Raw genomic sequence first — 20,821 nt, forward strand, 5'->3', positions numbered from 1 at the left:
TGTAATACATAATATAGTAAAAAATTCTAAAGGGGGTTGAACACCGCCCAAAACCCCCGGTGTATACGCCACTGAGTGTACATTAAGTGTCACACAAATTCTCTACATTGTTTACAGTATAATTATAATGTATATTAATACTAAGCTATTAGGACATGATACTATGGTACTTAACTATTTTAGTTATACGACTATGCATCTAGTATATAAACATATTAGTATATTACTACTGTATATTTCTACTATTAAAAAAAGTTATCTCATCGCCAATCAAAAAATTATGAACCGTTAAAGTGAACACTATATTAATTGTGGACGAGTAGTCGACACCGGCGATATTACCAGGGTAATGTCGCTAAACTTTCCCGAAGGAACAAATCACTGTTGCGACGAAATATGTTTTGCTAACCATGATTTTTATAAAAAAATTTTGGTGACTATATTGCAATATATCTCGATCTTAGTAATCTCAATTTTATAGCTAAGGATTGACAATTTAAAACAAGGTTTCTATAATTCTATTATACTAAAGTCCATACTTTTACTTTGATCATGGTAAATAATATGATTTTTATTTTATTCATATCATGTCTGTGTTTAAAAGAGTCAAGTATTTACCCTAGCTAGAAGCGGTATAGAAACGTACATATTATACTTGCCAAAATTTAGAAAACATACAAATAATAATGATCTTTTCGATTAAATGTTTTAGTACACATTTTCCAAGAGTGCAGCGCATCAATATGAGCTGAAATGTGTTTTGCTAACCATGATTTATATTATAAAACATTTTTCTAGCAGTAATTGCACTCGAATAATTGGTATTTAAGTGAATTTTCATGTCAGTAGTTTTCGTCTTCGATTAGATTTTCATCGTCGTTGTCTGAATAATTGTGGTATTCTTGAATAATTGCTCTTAAGCGTTGATTATGTTGTTGATAATAACCAATATATTTGCGCTCACATGTATGACACATACAGTTCTCTGGTCCAAAATATTCATCACCATCACTGTTCAGTATTGCCCCTAATGCTCACAAAATACTTGAATTTCAGTTTGCAAACTGGTGTTGTGACAAAAACTGGAAACGTATTCACAGAGTTGTAACTTGTTTATGCAAATTCATAAATTATTATTTAATAATAATAATAATAATAGACAATAAAAAAAATACGACTTTTGTGGTGTTGTATGGTCCTTTAAGTATACTTCCTAAATGATCAATGTGACTTCTTTGTCCCAATTCTCAAAAATATATTACAAAAACTCTAATTTCAAATTTCAAAATTTTAAAATTCATCAAAAAAATTAAAAGGTATATTGGTGCAAAAAAAATGTCAATTTTTCATTACCATTTATCTACAAAGGGTTAAAAGTTAAATTTAAATATTATACCATAATTTTGAGTATTTGTTATAGACTGGTTAATGACTGCTGCAGGTTGTGTGGAGGGAGTGTAGAGTAAAAAATATAGATTTAATAAAATTGACATTCTTAAAAAATGTTTGGTTGTTGCTATTTTTACCAATTTTTCATATAGTTGCCTCAGTGTACTTTTCTCTTCCTTGTTTTTGATCGGTTCTGTTTCGTTTGATGCTAATCAAGGTGTATTAATAAGGTGTCGTCACTTGTTTGAAAAAATATATGAAAAATGTAAGAGTTAATTCACTAAATTATCATACATACTGCTTTCAAAGTATTACAATTAACAAATAATAATCATTAATTATTCATTAATATATTGATTTTAAATAAATTTCATAATATGTTGATATTGAGTTTAATATTAGTATTCATATTACCTATGTGATACCAAAATGCATATATTTTGAATACCTTTTTATAAGCATTTATTACTCAGTTGTACCTATATCACCATTGATTCTATAATATTTTATATTCATAGTATTTATAGTATATTATAAAATCAATGCTATTACCTATATATTATTATATATTGACCAAGATCCTGGGAATAGAAACATATCTATATGCTAAATGGTTGATAGATTTATATGGTAATCCTAGATCAGTGTTTATTTTCTTTAGACTTAAAGTGTTTATGGAAAAAATTTAAATACTTAAATTTTAATACTATTATTAAAATTTTTCAAAAGTATATTAAAACATTAATTTACTATACATTTTAATAATTTATCTGTATGAAATAGTACATGTAATTTTAGTATAATATACCTAATCTAGAAAATACTATTAATAATTTTGATTAAGGGGGCCTTGACAGTTTTACATTAAATTTAGGGAGCCTCTTGACAACAAAATTTGAGAAGCACTGTACTAGATTATATAGTAAAATATCTAAATATATATAACTAGCTGCCCCGGTAAACGATCATGTTTGTAATGTTGCATTTCAATTTAAAAACTTCATATACTTTTTTCACTTTTTATTTTTCTAACATAATTTGTAGTAATTGAAGAAATATATAAACATAATTTTTGACAAAGGTTGGTTGCTCAGTCAAATACAGAGTCAAATAATAACTAAATATATCATAACATATTATGTCAAAACAAGAATGATATCACCTTGCAAAAGAGCACTAGAAAATAATACTCCACTCTACCAGACTACTATTAAAATTAGGAGCAGAATCATAATAGTTTTAATTTAATTTAAAGATTTTAAAAAGAATGCAAATTTCCAAAAAAGTGACTAAATTTACATCATATTTTATAATTGATGTCTACTCGATAAAAAATATTGCAAATGAATAAAATGCAAATGTAATGTATAATTACAGGCTCCAATTTATAACTCGATTAAAAAAAAAAACTTATTGTGATTCAATGTTTTTGTAAATAACTTCAATTTAAAAAAAATTGCATTTTAATTCTTAAGCTTTAAAACATTTTGTATTTAACAGTACGAATACACAGGTCTTCATAGGATAGGAAGTGCGCTCTGGTGACTATAGAACTGTTGTAATATTTTCAATCGAGAGAGTGTATACGTATAGGGGTCCAGAGTGACGATACCTTATCTATATACTCCTTGATGCTAATAATATAGGTATTTTATTAATTATAGGTATTATATTAAACAAAAAAAAAAAATTATAAACGATTATTTTCAAAGTAATATCTAAATAACTCACCTTTCAATATATTAATATAGTTATTAAAATCAATTTTGTCTGTCATATTATATATTATATGATTGTAAATATATTTCGTTAATGTAATAAAAAAATTAAATTTTCTTCAGAAATCATGTTAAAAGTGACGATTGACAAATTCATCAAATCCATGATTTAATATAATATTATGTAATGATTGATGTGTCAGGAGGACGACAACGGTTGTTTTCAACAAGACCATTTTGTTTAAAATATGGGTGCGTGGTATCGTGTGCGGACAGACACGGACGTCGACAATGCAAAGAACCGTCGGCGAGACGATGGACGCAGACACGAGACTAGTGACAACTCGACAACAGGCTAACAGCACACAAAGAGATCGACTGCGATCAATAACTTAACGTTACAGTCCACGGTGCAGCAGTGCTGTTTCGGTTACAACAAATAAAACGAGCGTAGAATTGGTTGTGTGAAAGAACCATACTGGCACCAAAATATGAGACTGTTGCGAGAATAAATATAAAAATCTTGGCCAAAATAGACAGCGAAACATCAGTGTTAATGATTCCATTGACACAGTTATGCCATCAGATGACACTAAAAGTTATTCCGTAGAGTTACTACAGTAAAAATGAATTTTGAAAAAAAAAAAAAAATTAATTTGGGGTACTATACTAATATTAAACAATGCAACAAATTGAAAAACCATTTCCTACATAAGTAACCTAGAAAGAGAAAAAGGAATTCAAATATGTTTTCAAATTAAAATCGTGCTTTTGGTTCTGGGGAATTTTTATTCCAATTTGTTTGACTTTCGTGGCCATGTGGAATTTCAAACTTTTTTGATCGCAAAATATAGTGACGTTTGACTTTGCGTATGCACATTTGTACGTTACGCATTTCCAAGAATTTTAGCCGTAGGTAGTTTATTTTTAATTACATACATTGTTCGGGGAACTCACACACACTAATGGTCAGTCACTACATACACAGTTACAAAACACTCACTATAGGATATAGTCATAGAATATTGCTTAAATTTAATTTAAATATACCTACGTATTGGTTATTTTACTAAAACTCAACAAGACATGCGAGTATGTGACATGACGTGATGAGTATCATTTTGACATTTTGACATATCATTAATGGTACTTTATTTACCTTTAGAAGTTGTAATTGGATAGTGGGAAAATGTATTAACAATGTCATCAGCATTTAATATCTGTCAATCAAAAATTAAATTCATTTTCCCTCTATAAATAAATTTTGACCCTTGTTCAATCATCACATTAACGTTACTTGATGTGTTTTAATTATTTTCAGTTATTGGTTCTTTATTTAGAACTCCTGGATTAAAACAGGGACGAAATCTCTATAAATACGACCAACAACGGTTGACAATCATCAGTTAACCACAATTCTGCGAACCGTAACCACACGTCTTATCTGAACATTCATTCAAGCAAGATATGTAATTATTGTTTTAAGTGTTTAGCCATAAAGTTATAATAATTTTATTTTAGTTTGATATTTAAAAAATGTATTTGATTGTAACCAAGGGTTTATTTATATTATCTAGAACTTTTTTTGTTTGTGTACTATTTCAGAATACAATGAAGACAAGTCTATATTTAAATTTACTTCTCTTGGCATTAGTGATGAAAATTGTAACAGCTAATGTTAGACTTAACAATACTGCGGTTCTAAATTGGCAGACATCATGAAAGCTCTATGCAAAAGCAACTACAATGGACCAAATTTACAAAAAAGAAGTCAAGTTGGTAAGTTCATAATTTATACTTTAATAGTTAATACCACTTAAAAGTTTAAACTAACCCAAGAGTATTTAATTCAAAAGTTAGTTAGCATTAAATTCAAAAATTAGTTCACTAAAGTCATTGTTGATACTTCAAATTTAAAGTGTTCACAAGTTATAATAGAAAATACCTGATAAATTATAATAATAAAAAAAAAATTAATTTAATATACATTTAATTGGATTATGACAATTACCTACTTGTAACTAAGCTGTAACATAGAAAAAAATGTACTTATTTACTCCATTCAAAATCTAAACATTATTAAAATAATAAGTAATTTGATACTTCCTTAACAGATTCAGATGTATGGGATTACAAAGACCTAGAAGACTACAATGCAATTGACTACCCATACCTACCAAAGAAAGAAGCAATATCATTTATGCCCTCACGTTTACTTCGCTCTTTCAAAAGAAGTATCATCGATGAATGCTGTGATAGACCTTGCTATTTATCTGAACTAAAAACTTATTGCGGAAGTCAGTAGTATAGACTTTGTTGTAAGTGATTTTAGACGCTGAATAAACTATTATTATATAAACATAATATATCTATCCAGTGATGTAGTCGTAATTTTTTTACTGAGTATACGTTTTAATGTGCTTGATATGTAAACGTGGGGGCTTCTCCCCCCCCCCCCCCCCAACCAATATATATACTACGCTATTACTAATGATATATTTATAATTACATACACTTTACTACTACCTTACCGCAATTGAGTCTCTATAGTTTACAATCATACTCCTAAAATATATGATTATACATTTAAATTGTTTATGATTACCTATGTTAATTTCTTAACCCCCCTATCCCCACTTCTTTTTAAGTCAAAAAACCTAAATATTTATTAATATTTATAGTCTTAAATGTATACTCGGTAGTATATAAATTAGGTATCACAACTTTGAATGATTAAAAATAAATGAAAACATCATTTTTTTTAGATCAATTGTTATATTTATGTAATTATTGTGTGACACAGTGTATGTACATAAAATAATATTTTTTGACAAAATTATTTTCAGTAATGTATGTGACCGTGAATCTCAGCGTCGGCTATCGTTATCGATAAGCTTATAATTTTAGACGTATAATATATATATATATATAATAAATAGAAATCCATGCAATGAAGTTAAATATAGATGTGTAAAATGTAAAAATAATAACAGTTCCTAATGAACATGATAATAAGGAAATATGTTTGGTATTATTGATTATTCGTAAATACTATTTATATTATTGATTTATAGCTATACAGTATACCCGTATACCTGTGTATCACAAATTATATTATAAGTATATACGCATCAACCAAAAACCGGAGAAGTCGTTATACGCCGTATACCCGCGTATACGCCCCACTACACCACTGTATCTATCTATTTATTAAAATCCATTCCTCGTCAGGCTCCATAGGGGGATGATTGTGTCTTTGTGCACTAAGCATATCATATGAATGACAGGGCCGGCTCAACGTATAGGTGAGCTAGGCACCTGCCTAGAGTGGCACTTTAGCAGGGATGCATTTTTTTCCTATCGGTAGTATATAAGCAAAATATTTTTAAAAATTCATCCATGAAAACCTACTTACTAATATAAAATACTTAAAAAATTATTATATAAGAATTATAATTAAATAATAACTATAAATACATAATTATATATTAATATAACGTCATGTCAATGTTCGTTAGGCTGATGTGGCGATGTGATGAAAAACAAAACAGTTCAAACGTGTCCGGAGAGTACGGCTGATACCATCTGACGATGCGGACGCACTCGCTTTCCAGTTTGGACATTTCAAATCATGTTACAGTTTTGTTTTATATTTTAATCGCAACGGTGGCATCGTATTTTCGTATAATTTGTATATATCTTTTATTAAAAATTCTATTTAAATATTTAAATTTTATAATATGATTGTTGCTATTCATAAATAGGTTAGGTATAAATTAGTATTCTTTTGAATATAAATCATTATTTATTGCTATTGATTTATTCTGGCATATGAGGTAATGTATCAAATCGTTGCGTTTACATGATTTAAAGAAACTATATTTTACACTAAATGTTTGTTTAACGTGTGTAGCTTGCATTTTATATTGTACCTACTCAAAAAACAATCTATGATGTTGACAGAAATCTTAAAGATTGTTTTTTGATGGATCAGAAAAGTTAATAGGGTAGATTGAAGTTTGACCCACGTAGGTAATAAAATATACCAAGTGCTTAATCCGAATATCCAATTCGCGACAAATTAATACTTCTTTGGTACCGTATTTTGGAATTCAGTCCTGTATATAGGTACCTTAATTTAAAATTATTTCAAAAATTACATTTTTCTTATTATTTAGTAATTTAAATTTTACACTTAAATAACAATTAACAATAATTGCCATAATATTGATAATATCTAAATCACAAATTACTATTGGGAATTTATTTTAAATATACCTATTTATTTCAAGTAAGTATACAACATTGTGTTTATTTTAAATGAAGAAATGTTACTTTGAGGTCAAATGTAATCTTAGTTATCAAATGGTTAGCAATAATTTGTATAACAAATATCACATATTTATATTTTAATACTTAAAAAAGAAAAATAAACCATAAAATCCTTACGTTCTCATGGCTTTTCAAAATGTTAATTTCAAAAAATTCTTTCTTAGTGCACTTTTACGTGAGAGTACGTAGGTACCATGAACATTTCAAGTCACCCGCTATCATAGTTTAGGCTCTTCGATGACCAGCCAGTCGGTCAAAAATTTTTCCCAAAATTTCCAATTTTTTTTAAAATTTTTCTTTCCATAAAAACCCTATTTGGACTATTACAGACATTTTTTTTTAAATGAATGAACCAAATCGATCCAGCTGTTTTTAAGCGGTGCGATTACGAACGAACAACATTTCATTTTAGATTCTGGCAAAGCGATGAATGTATATTTATTTTATAATGATATGTGTTTTTATTATTTTATTTTTAAATTTTTTATTAAATATTTATTTTTGTGTCTGTCACCACTGTTTGGGGCAGTAAAATAGCTTCGATTTGTTAATTTATTACATTCATTAATTATCTTGTATAATATATCGATTTAGTAAGATTACCTATATGAATAATGTATGAATCATGAATGTAAGATAAATATTTGTAAGTCAAAATTAATTACCAATATTTTAGATTCTGAGTGGAGCAAGATGGTGCCTTCGAGAGGTAAAAATTGAAAATTCCTAGTACTTAATAACAATCGCGAAAAAAAAAAATAAGGAAAAACGAGATATTCCTACCAGTTTTCGACAAAGTTGTTATTGTTTTTTTTTTAGGTAGTAACGAAAATTTGCATATTATTTTTAATGAGAAATTCATAAAAATGCCTTTTTATATCTAACATTTAAAAAATGTTATAAAATATTATAAAACAAGTTGATCAGCGCACATTATGGCCCGTAAAAATGATAACTCTTTTAAAAAAACTGTGATTTTTCAACTCATTTTGGGTGTAAGTAAGTAACTTGTGGCAGTAAGTGCACCTCAGCCACCTTGTTGGACGATGTGCGAAAATTTCATTTTGATGCAAGCTTATCGATTTTTTTGAAAACGAATTTTGTGTAAAAATCCTGTTTTTCCCTGCGCTTTTGAAAACTATTAGGAATTTATTACTTTTGGCTCCCAAAAGTACCAACTAGATTCACTTTCCTATTAGAAAAGATACGGTTGTAGAAAACGGTTGAATAGCCATGCAATTTTTAACAGTACAAAAAGGGTGTTCTCTACAGTGGCACAAAATGCATCAAACTGAACAACAAATTCAACTACAAAAACACAAGGCACAACTACATAAAATACAATATAATTCCAATCACAACAACCAACACAAATAAAACCATAACAACACCCTGCACTACCTCAACCACAACAATAATATCCAGCACTATATTCCAAACTTCTAAGAGCACACATAAACCTATCCAGGAAACAACTAGTATCCATATACTCATAGGTCATAGACAATGACAAAAAAAAAATAAAAAAAAATGTGTCGAAAATCAAAAAAAATTTTGGTGAGGCGGATTTGTGGTTAGGCGGACGTTAAGACTGCTCCGGTGCGCGGCCGGTGACCGACCACGTAGTGCACAGTGGAGCAATTATTATGATTGTAGATATACGATATATCCAAAGCATGTAGCAAAGGATGAAGAACACTAATCTGGCTAGTAGCCAGAGGTCTGCCGTACGGCTGGTCTGACGCCGCCTACTACGAGCGCCTCACGGTATTCGATACGAGTTCGGCTGTATATATATATCGCACATCGATCCTGGTAATAGCTGGTTAGAGCCAGCCACCGATATACTGTCTATAGTCGCGGAGACGGCAGCGCCCTCTGGTAGTGGCATACAGTCACCACTGGCCTTCTCGACCAAACATCACACACACCTCATTAGAGCGTAATGCCTAACCGCCGGGACGCAATTTTAATGAAATACTGGGGGTGCTGAAGCCCTTCTATTTTTTTTTTGTCATATTATCATATGTAGACGATAAGTAAAAGCAAATAGTAATTCGAAAACATTGGTCACTAGTATAAATAGAATTATTAACTATCAATGATAAAATTATAACAGTGGCAATAGTGGATTGGGGTTTGTACATAGAAACATAGAGTATTCTGAATAATATATTTTGTCACACTGCAAATGTGTCCAGCGATGCGTTTCCGCCGAATTGCTGTACGAACGGGTGTTATCGACACCGCTACGGTATTTACAAATAATCTAAATTCAAAATGTTCACTATGATTTTATGTTTTTATTACACGTCTTACGTATTTACCGTCTACAGTCTACATGCACAAACGTTTCATCAGAATATCACTTGATTAGTTTTTTAAATAATAATATTATTTATATATATAAATAAAAAATAACATAATAAAAACTGTTTTTTTCATACATAATGACCATTGAAAATGTAAATTAACATGAAAAAATTTGGGATGCTAAGTCTATAAATAACTCAAACGACTCTGAATATTTTGAAAAATTTATTATGTATAAAAAATGATAAAAAAAAACATATTTTGTTGAAACTGCAAAGAGTTATTAGTTTTGAATTACAAAAAAATAGGAAAATCGGCAATTTACATAATAGTTCATTAATTTGTATTACATTTTCAAAGCTTATATATAAATAGAAAAATGTTCATGAATTTCCTATTCAAAACAATTTGTCAATATTTATGATTTTTAAAAGACGCTTTTGAAGCATTTTTTTGTCCCAAAAGGTGATAACAGATACAAAAAAAAAAAAACATCATTGTAATAACAATATATCCATTACTCAGCTCAGAATATAAAATATCAAATTTTTTTCCAAAATTAGATTAGGTCTATAAAATGCTTAGGTACCTATATGAACTGATGCAAGGCGCAACTATTACCTATAATTTTTAATCTATAGACTGTATTCCATACAAATGTAACTACTATGTAAGCAATGACGATCTTGCTACTATTCGAACGGGTATAGAAACTTAATGCCTATGATTTTAAATGAAGTTGCTTATATGTTGCAATGACTTAGACCATAGTTTTTTTTCTTGATATACAGCTTACTGACTCTTTTCCATTTTATTGTACACTACTACTTAGGAATACATATTTAAGTATAAAGCAAAGTATTGTTGAGAAAAAAACTATTATTTACTGTTATGAGTATACCAACTGAATATAAGCTGTATTTCTTTAACTTGAATGCAATAGTTGATTTAAATTATACAAAACACTTTTTATTAAACATTCAGAAAAAAAACTAACATTGATAAAATAAATATATGTTTTATCTTAAGTTAATCATCTGTGTGTATTATTACAACCAATAATAAAACTATTATAAAATGTGGTGGCCTATTAACAACTAAACACACAGACGTCAATGTAACTTCTTGACAATGTTTCCGTGGACCAAGTGTTGATGTCTGGTTGTACACTTCAATAGTATAAACAAATTCTTCAGATTTCTTTGTTTCTCCGTCAATCAAATACATTAAACAATCTGATTCGACTACTCCTATTAAAAAATTGTATTCAAAATTAATATTTTTTTACAGAGATTAATAATTAAAAACAATTATTATTATTAAATTTACCAGGTATGTATCGAGAAATATACAGGCCTCAATACTGTTAAGAAATGTTGATCCATCACAAACACTGATACCATACATAACAACTTCCAAAATTCTATATAAACACCTTCATGACATACAGACTGTTCTTCAACTAGGTAGTTTATGTGTGGAATCATAACGTTCGACAGACATCAAATGTTTTAATAATCCTCTTATTTATAAAATTAAATGTTTTACAAATTTAAAGAAAAAAAAAAATATTTATTTACCTCTTATAAACGATAATCAAGTATGCCCACACGCAAATCACTTCTGTAGTCATACTAGCTATCCATTTTTGAATAGTGACATCAAAAACCTCTACACCGAATCGTATTTGGAATGGCAAAATGCTGAACTGACTTCTGTAAAAGAAATTGTAAAGCTTCTAATACAAAATCGATATTAATAAACAAAATATATTAATTCATAGTGAAGGAATATTTAAAAAAATATTAACATTTACATTTAGAATTTTTTTCAGAAGTGTTTCTTGAACCACGTTATTTACTATACATCGAGTGTTGATACTGATAGTGGCAAACGTCATTAATACTGGCAATACATTTTTCTCCAATTAAAACATGGATTACCCATTTAATAACACATTCAAAGCCTACAACAATAAATAAATATCATTAAAATAAAATATAACAAAATATACCTAATTGAAGCAGTTGTTTGAGAAACCCTACGTGTCTAACCATTGCGTATTGTAATTATAATGATCCCCATTACACCCATTCACTTATTTATGTTATTTTATACTTCTACACTTTAAGGTGTAACTATAAAATAACATATACAATTATGGTTATTGATGAATGCTTCAGAACTTGAGAGAACACCGTACAATTATGATGTAAATTGGCAAATGATTTTATAGAAAGATAATTTGAAGTATTCGTTTGTGTTAGTAAAATCTTTGCACATATACCACTTGTATAGTCCAGCTATTAGCGATCTGCAGCCGGTTACAAAACCTTGAGAAGGTACTAATAATTAATTTAAATAATTTTGATAGGAGTCTATAACAATTCAAATAATTATTTATACCTGTAAATTTTCATTGGCGACCATAGTTTTGCCAGTATAAATATATAATCTAAAAATATAAGTAAAACGGTAGAATCTAACTTATAATAAATACAAAAATATGGACTGGCTGCTACTAAAACATTAATTTCAGTCCTAATAATATTGATTCACGCTCAGTTACCAATCCAATAAAGCATGTATCTTCATTTCTAAAAACAAAAATAATATTATTATGTTACTAAAATTTAATTTACAAGCAAATAAAATCACTTTCAACGTACTTATGTAGATCGTGAGTCTTCAAGTAGCCGTCTAACAGAGTGTGGGTGTATTGAGAATATAACATTTATTCGTTCAGATCCATTGGTTTCTAAAAAATTAAAAATGATAATTCATTACTTTTTTAACATTATAAATTTATAAATAAGTAAATTTTACTTTAAAAAAAGTAACTTAAATACCTAATGTATATTCAATTAAAACTAAATTTGGCATAAGAAAATAAATTATGAATATCGTTGATATAGTTTGTAGAAAGCCCTTGGGTAGATTATTTGACAATTGTAAAATAGAATTTAAAAAAAAAAAACTTTTAAACATATTAATTCAACACAAAATAAATTCCAAAAATAATAAACTTAAGAATATAACTAATGTATAGAAATAGTTAGGTATTTGTTTTATTTACATTATATTGTTATTTTCCTTACCTATTTGTTTTTATTATGACAATTTTAACTTTATACAACATTGGTATTATTTACATTACATATTAAAGGTAATATTTCTTGTTAAAATCTCATTAAATAATAATAAAAAAAAAAAAAAAAAATATTTTTTAGGTACCTAAATTAGATAATTTATTTATGTTTTTAATTTGGTTGCTTATTTATACACCTAATGTATTTATTTTCATACATAAATAACATTATTATATTTTAATTTTAAACAGACAGTAATATTCAATACATTTTAACAAAGTTGTTAAAAAATTAATTAGGTGCAAGTATAATAATATCATATTTATATATCAATAACAAAGGTTTGTTTTGTTATAGACTTAGAACAACATAGAAGTGACATTCAGAACCTGATCACGTTCTTGTTAACCTATGATCTGATGTCTAAACGACTGAAGAATATGGAAACCAACCGGTGCACCATACTGAGTTTATACATTTGTTTACTTAAGTTACGGAAACATTTACTATTCTCGTGTTATTATAGTTATAGTGTTAAAGTCACTTGATTTGCCCAATTTAGACAGTGTCCTAATCCTAGTTTATATGCAACTAATTTATTCCGACTCCAGTTTATAGGTACTTTTAATAAACAAATTGTTTGAATAAAAAAATACACATTTTGTTTTTCTTTAATATACAAAATAAAATACAAGTAAAAAATACTTACTTAAAATATCTCAATAATTGACGGTGTTAATTACTGACCAGGTTATGTTGAACAAAAAAGCAACAGCACTATTTATTTCTAAGGTAACTGAATTAAATTAATTTTAAAAAAAACAAGAAGTGTAGTGAGTATAGTACAAAAATACTTTAACAAACAGAATTTATAATCAGACAATGAATATTGATAATTTTATAATGTTATCACAAACGTAAAACTGCAGCCAATGAGAACTCGCGATGTCAATATACCGGGCGCCAGATTTACTAGTACAATTAGAAAGGTTCAAAAATATTTAGATTTGTAAATGATTTGAATAATTTTGATTTTTTTTTTCTATAATGTAAATAATAGTTTTGTAATTTCTTATGGATATTGACTAACTAACATTTCTAGTCATAAACACATTTTATTTTACTTGAATAATAAATATATATTAATTAATAGTATGGTAATAATTTAAATCATATTATACATAATCATAAAAATTTCTATGCACAAATGTTATTTCTAACAAAATCTATGAGAAAATTAAACCAAAATTAATTAATATTAACAAAATTACCTATTTATTAAACTTAATATCGAATAGTGTACCTAATATGAATATTTAAAAAAATGATATAATATATATCATATTATAATAATTATATTGATACCTACCTATGCTGGTACTGATTTATAAGTGAATAATAGCTAAAAAAAAAAGGTGGGTAAGTGGATGTCGCTCTGCTGTATAGTAGGTTACAAGTGGGTCACTGTAATGGATGGTGTTAAATTTGAATTCAATGATATAATAATATTATTGTAAAAGAAAAACGATTCTGAGCGAAAACGGTCAGTCAGCCTATGATATTACCAAGTATCATTGATGATATTATTGTGAATAAAGTAACTTATTTGAAACAACTTCTGGCGTTCTCCAGGGCGGCCACCTAAGCCCATGACTATTTTCACTTTTTGTTAACTCTATCTCCATACGACTTAACCAAGTAAAATTTTTGTTGTATGCGGATGATATAAAGATATTTCATAAAATTAAGTCCCCTTCAGATTCCACCCTACTTCAGAGTGAATTAGACATTTTTACAGAATGGGTCTCTCATTTAGGTTTAACCCTAAACCTTTCTAAGTGTAACGTTATTTCCTTCTCCAGATCTTTAACTCCAATTTTAACCACATACTTTCTTAACGGCACGGTACTTGAACGAGTTTCCTCCATTAAGGACCTTGGTATAATTTGCTCGCCTAATCTATGTTTTAGCACTCATATAAATTCGATGGTTAATAGAGCACTTAAAGTCCTCGGGTTCATCATACGTAATACTAAATTATTTAAGTCGGTTAGATGCCTTTGTACTTTATACTATGCCCTTGTCCGCTCTCTTCTTGAATTTGGATCTGTGCTCCGGCAACCGTATTTAGTCAAAGACCAGCTACGACTTGCGTCCAAAATAAATTTCTTAACTTTATTGCCTTCAAAATGAACATTTATCACGAAAATCATGATTATTCCAACATAAGGCAAGTTTTGAACATCCCAACTCTTACCTCTCGTCGTGCAAAAGCAGACTTAGACTTTCTAAATTTAATTCTAAGTGGTTCTTTGGACGTTCCTGATCTCCTTGCAGCCATACCATTCAAAGTTCCTTCTCATTCTTCCAGAAATCAATCACAATTTTATGTCCCAACCCACAAGACCTCGTATGGGCACTAACCTAACCACACTCTACACCGCATGCTCAGAGCTGCGAACAACCAATAATCCTTAGGCCACTAATTAGACTTCTACCTTTATAATTATACTATTTATCTATATTATAACATGTATACTCTGAAATATTTATACTTTTATCTAAATTATTTATATACCTAATTAATTATTTATGTATTCTTACTGTACTTATACCATACCTACTTGTAATAATATGTAAAATTGCCGTTTCGGCGTTTACTAAACAATAACAATAACAATAACTTATATATAACCTATTTACGTGGAGCCTTGTTTTCAATTTTCAATCCTTAGCTTTAAAAGTTGAACATTTTATAAATTTTTAACTAGGTACTGAATAATTTGTGAATTTCAATAAATTTGATAAATTTTGTCAATATTTCATCTTTAAATGCTCATAAAAAAAATTGTGCCTATATATTTTTAATATTTTTCAACTGCTATTATAACATTATATATAACGTTATATATAATGTAATATATAAATAACCTATTTACGTGGAGCCTTGCATTAAATTTTCACGCTTTTTTATCTAACAAATAAAAAAAAACTAAAAAAATTGAAAACTGACAATGTCCGTAAACAGCTCAAAAAGAGTCAAAATATTTTCAAAATTGTATGGCGTATAGAAAATGAAAATATAAACATTCAGTAAAATTTTCATGTATCTACAGTAACAGTTATATGAATAACTGTTATTCGTTTTTGAATAACTACAAAATAGTAAAATCGTTACATGAGAAATCGAGTGAATATCAAATGTTGTAAAAATGTGAATTTCAAACGCTTATAAAAATGTAATTTGACTTTCTTGTAGACATTTCTTTTTTGATAAAGGTAGACAAACTTATGGATAATCTTGTATTACATTTTCAAATCTCAGATTTAAAAGAAAAATTTTCATTAGTATTCAACTCAATATAATTTTCTAATTTTCGTGATTTTTCCGTATTTTGTCAATATTTGAACTTTAAATGCTTATAAATAAAAACTGTGACTAAGGATTTTTAATTTTTGTCATCTGCCTTTGGAACAATAACCTAGGAGCCTTCTATTAAATTTTCAATCTTTTTTACTCAACAGATAAAATGTTATTGATATTTATTGAAAAAAAAACAAAAAAAATGGAAATTGACAATGTCCGTAAACAGCTCAAAATATTTGGAAAATGTTATGGTTCTATATATATCTATATATAGTATATATAGATAATACCCGCACAATGTATAAACGAATAATTATTTTCTTTTTTGTCTTGTACTAGTATTAATAAATTATGTAAGTACCCACCTTTTTTCATCATTTTTCTAATTTTTGTGCGCTGGCTTTTCAAATTAATAAATATATCACTCTGTGTATTTTTTTTTAAATACCTGGTCCCCAATTTACGAAGTTTATGTAAATTTGACATATTACCAATTAATTTGACTTTCATGTAGAAATTTTTTTTTATGATAAAGGTAGACAAACTTATGAGGAATCTTGTATTAAATTTAAAAATTATTTTCGCAACGAATATCACTAGAAAATAGTAGGAAAATGCAACTGCGATAAAATAAATATGAATTTATATATTCCTCTCAAAACTCATTGCAATATATTATAAGTATTAACTTATTAATAAACTATTTACTATTATTAACAGGCACGTATCCAGGGGGGTCCATGGGGTCTGGACCCCCCCGGAAATTTTTGTGCACCGGCACATAAAATCATTATCATTACTTAAATTAAACCTAACTTAAATTAAAATAAAATACGTATTATACTAAAAAATTTTATATTGTTGTGGTTCAAAAATAAACCACTATAGAACGGTCAAATATTATTATCTATGGGTCGAATTATATCGCGGAGACCCGACGGCCGACACACTGTCACGTCAACAATGTCGTATATCGTCAATTATTATCGAACAATATTATCGCAGATAATGTGATATTTGTACATGTGATCGGAAATCTCGTATTGGGTTTCATAGTTTCATGAGGTATTAATCATACATGAGTATTGAGTGCGACTGTGTGAGACAAACACGAGTTCCGTTTTTGGCATAGTTTTATATAATAATATATACTTGACGTTATTTTAATATATTTTTTTTTTTATTTGACTTAAGTATTTGTATTAATTGTCATGAAGCGAGGGACATTAGACCATTTTTTCAAACCAGCAGTTAAAAATCCGCGGTTAGACAATTACCCGAAACGTGAGCTTGAAGAAAATACGACGGTCACAACTGAGCTAACTGTGGATGTAAAAAATGTGAGTACTATTAACATGGATATCGGAACGGTCTCAACAGAATTATTTGAAAAAAAAAATTATACCTCCAACAACGATTTATTTAAATCTAACGTTATGAATTTCCTATATGTACCTACTGCGACTTATGATTCTCCTGTTCGTGAATTTAATGGAAAAAAACTTAAATTTCAATATAAATGGTTCCAAAAATGGAATTGGTTATCATACTCAAAAGTATTTGACGGGGCATTTTGTAAACATTGCGTTTTGTTTTGTAACGACTATGTAGGAATAGGATTCCATGAAAAGATTGGTTAACTAGTTGCCAAACCATTTATTAAATGGAAAGACGCTATAGAAAAATGTACGTCCCATTCTAAAGCGGGTTATCATCGATTCTGTATAAATGCTGCAGATAATTTTAGCTATGTGGTTAATGGTAAAATGGATAATGTTGCTACACAATTAATTTCACAAAGAAAACAACAGCGAAACGAAAACAGATTAGCTCTCAAACCTAATATAGAAACTATATTTTGTATTGTATTATAAGTTGTAACTTGGTTTTAATTTGTCAGCTTATAAAAAAAAAAAAAAGATTTTCTATGTATCAATTAAGCATAAAAATTGTACTAACATTTATTTCGACCCCCCCCCCCCCCCCCACCCCAAAAAAATAAAATCCTGGCTACGTGCCTGATTATTAATTATTATCATCTATTAGGAAATGGGTAGTATATACTAGTGCCTGAAAAAAAAAAATATACCACCAAATATTCACCCATGTGTACGTATCCTATATTATATATATTAAATGTATATTTTTACACAAAATCAGATATAGGTATCTGTAATATTAGTGTTGTGTTAAAAATGTCATTGTATGAATAAAATATAATAATATAAAAAAAAAATTTCAAGTTGCCAGGAATAATACTTATGAATTAGGTACCAAAAAAATTAACTAAAATCATTTTTCTTGAATATATATGTCGTCAAAATTTACAGTCGCTCTAATATTTTCTTTAAATAGTACACGTATATTTTAAATATTTTTAAATTGTTAAAATACATTTTCTGGGATCTAAGGTATTAAATGTTCAATATTTTTAACCAGCCATTAATATTTTTACAACACTTAAAAACAAACTAAAAAAATCGAAAATTGCCTATAAATATCTTGAATTTAATCTAGATAATCACAAAAAAAATGTTCATAAACTACAGTAAAAGATAATTTAAGTTACATGGAGTGTTTAAGTTTCCATGATGATTATTTTATGAATTTAATATACATGGTTCCTCTTAAGTATTGTTATTTATAATGAAATATAAAAGAAAAATTTGAGTGTTAATTAAAAAAAAAATATAGTTCCGTATATTATTTTTTGTGGTAGGAAAGTGAATCTAGTTGGTAATTTATGTGGTCAAAAGTAAAACTTCCCATTTTTCAAAAGCGTCCTCAGTTCACAAAGTTCGGGGACCTATATCATATTTTCTAGTAATTGCTGTTCCTATGAACATTTTTTAAATATGACGTCCTGGAAAGTATTATCTTCTGTAATAAAAAAATTTTAAAAAAGTAGTACATTTTTTTTTAAATAATTCTAGATAAAAACTTTTACGCATTGTGGTTATATTTAGGTACTAGTTTTCCGGAAATCACAAAATCATAAATTATATTTTATTTATTTATCTACGGCTTTTTGAATCTTGGCCTATATATTTTAAAAATTGTATTAAATAATTTTTTTTTTATAAGTTATACGTATGATATCTTTTCTGATAGGAAAGAGAATCAAGTTGATACTCTGGGAAGTGTAAAGTAAAATTTTTCCAGTAGTTTTCAAAAGCGCCGTGAAAAACAAAAGAAAAATTAAGGAAAAACAGGAATTTTTTTCGCAAATTTGTTTTTTTACTTAATCAATTTTGATTTTTGATTTAACTCTAAAACAAATGACCGTAGGTACGTGAAATTTTGACTGAATGTTTATATTACCATTTTCTGTACACCATAACATTTTCCAAATATTTTGACTTATTTTGAGCTATTTATGGACATTTTCAGTTTCCATTTTTATTAGTATTTTTTTCTATGGATGTCAATAAAACTTTATTTGTTGGGTAAAAAAGCTTGAAACTTTAATATAAGGCTCCTACTATATTGTTATTATGATATTTGAAAAATATTAAAAATCTTAAGTCACAGTTTTTATTTATAAGCATTTAAAGTTCAAATTTTGACAAAATACGGAAAAATCTCGAAAATTATCAAATTATTTTGAGTTGAGAATTCATAAAAATTTTTCTTTTTAAATCTAAGATTTGAAGATTTATACAAAATTCCTCATAAGTTCGTCTACTTTCATCAAAAAGAAAATGTCTACAAGAAAGTCAAATTAAATTTTTTGAGCGTTTGAAATTCATATTTTTACAACATTTGATATTCACTCGATTTCTCATGTAACGATTTTCTTATTTTATTGAAATTAAAAAACAAAGGACTGTAGATACATGAAAATTTTACTGAATGTTTATATTAAGCATTTTCTTTACACCGTACAATTTTGACTGTTTTTGAGCTGTTTACGGACATTGTCAGTTTTCAATTTTCTTAGTTTTTTTACCAGGCACGACACGACACACGACGTAGCTGTGAATGCGCCTTTAGAATAAAAAAATGTAATCAAGGCAAATGCAATGCATTTCGTGGGGATCTATGCCAGGGGCGTCCTTAGACAGTTTTCTTGGGGGAAGGGGAGAATCTATTTTTTAAATCAATAATTACCCTATGCGTATTTTTCAATAGTTTGGACAAACTTAAGTCAATTTTACTGACTTTATTTTTTTTTTAATGCGACTACATTACAAATAAGTTTACGTAACAAAGTATTGTTTCATAAATTCACCTTTAATTTTTAATGTTGTTGTAATATAATATAATATAATTAAAAACAATTAAATAATAAATAATAAAATAATTATAATAATAGTATATAAGCGCAACTTCTATAAGTTATAGAATAAAATATAAATATAAATATAGCTATACAATAAAATCAATTTTTCTATGAATGTCAATAAAATTTTATTTGTTGTGTAAAAATCTTGAAAATTCAATACAAGACTCCTAATATATTGTTACAATGAAATTTGAAAAATATTAAAAATCCATAGTCACAATTTTTTTTTAAGGATTTAAAGTTCAAATATTGACAAATTATGTAAACATTTTTGAGCTAGAAATTGATAAAAATTTTATATTTATATTTAAGATTTGAAAAAGTAATA

General features: G+C 27.7%; 1 protein-coding gene and 1 long non-coding RNA gene across 3 annotated transcripts; one reads left to right on the forward strand and one right to left on the reverse strand.

Moving 5' to 3' along the window:
* Positions 1–4,718: 4,718 nt before the first annotated feature.
* Positions 4,719–5,430, forward strand: LOC132936485 (bombyxin E-1-like). The gene is given in 3 exon segments (XM_061003221.1): positions 4,719–4,793; positions 4,796–4,886; positions 5,222–5,430. Coding segments are annotated over 3 exon segments (357 nt in total). The 3' UTR covers positions 5,413–5,430.
* A 5,055-nt stretch (positions 5,431–10,485) lies between these two features.
* Positions 10,486–13,682, reverse strand: LOC132937009 (uncharacterized). Of its 2 annotated transcripts, none has more exons than XR_009663574.1 (7): positions 13,551–13,682; positions 12,422–12,510; positions 12,159–12,349; positions 11,569–11,718; positions 11,333–11,467; positions 11,082–11,214; positions 10,486–11,002 (listed from the first exon to the last, which is right to left on the reverse strand). It is a non-coding gene; the product is annotated as an uncharacterized LOC132937009 (long non-coding RNA). The 2 variants fall into 2 exon arrangements; XR_009663575.1 differs by having other exon boundaries at positions 11,333–11,490.
* Positions 13,683–20,821: the final 7,139 nt, after the last annotated feature.

The sequence above is a fragment of the Metopolophium dirhodum genome, chromosome 1, assembly GCF_019925205.1.
Source record: "Metopolophium dirhodum isolate CAU chromosome 1, ASM1992520v1, whole genome shotgun sequence".
NCBI classification, from domain to species: Eukaryota; Metazoa; Arthropoda; class Insecta; order Hemiptera; family Aphididae; genus Metopolophium; species Metopolophium dirhodum.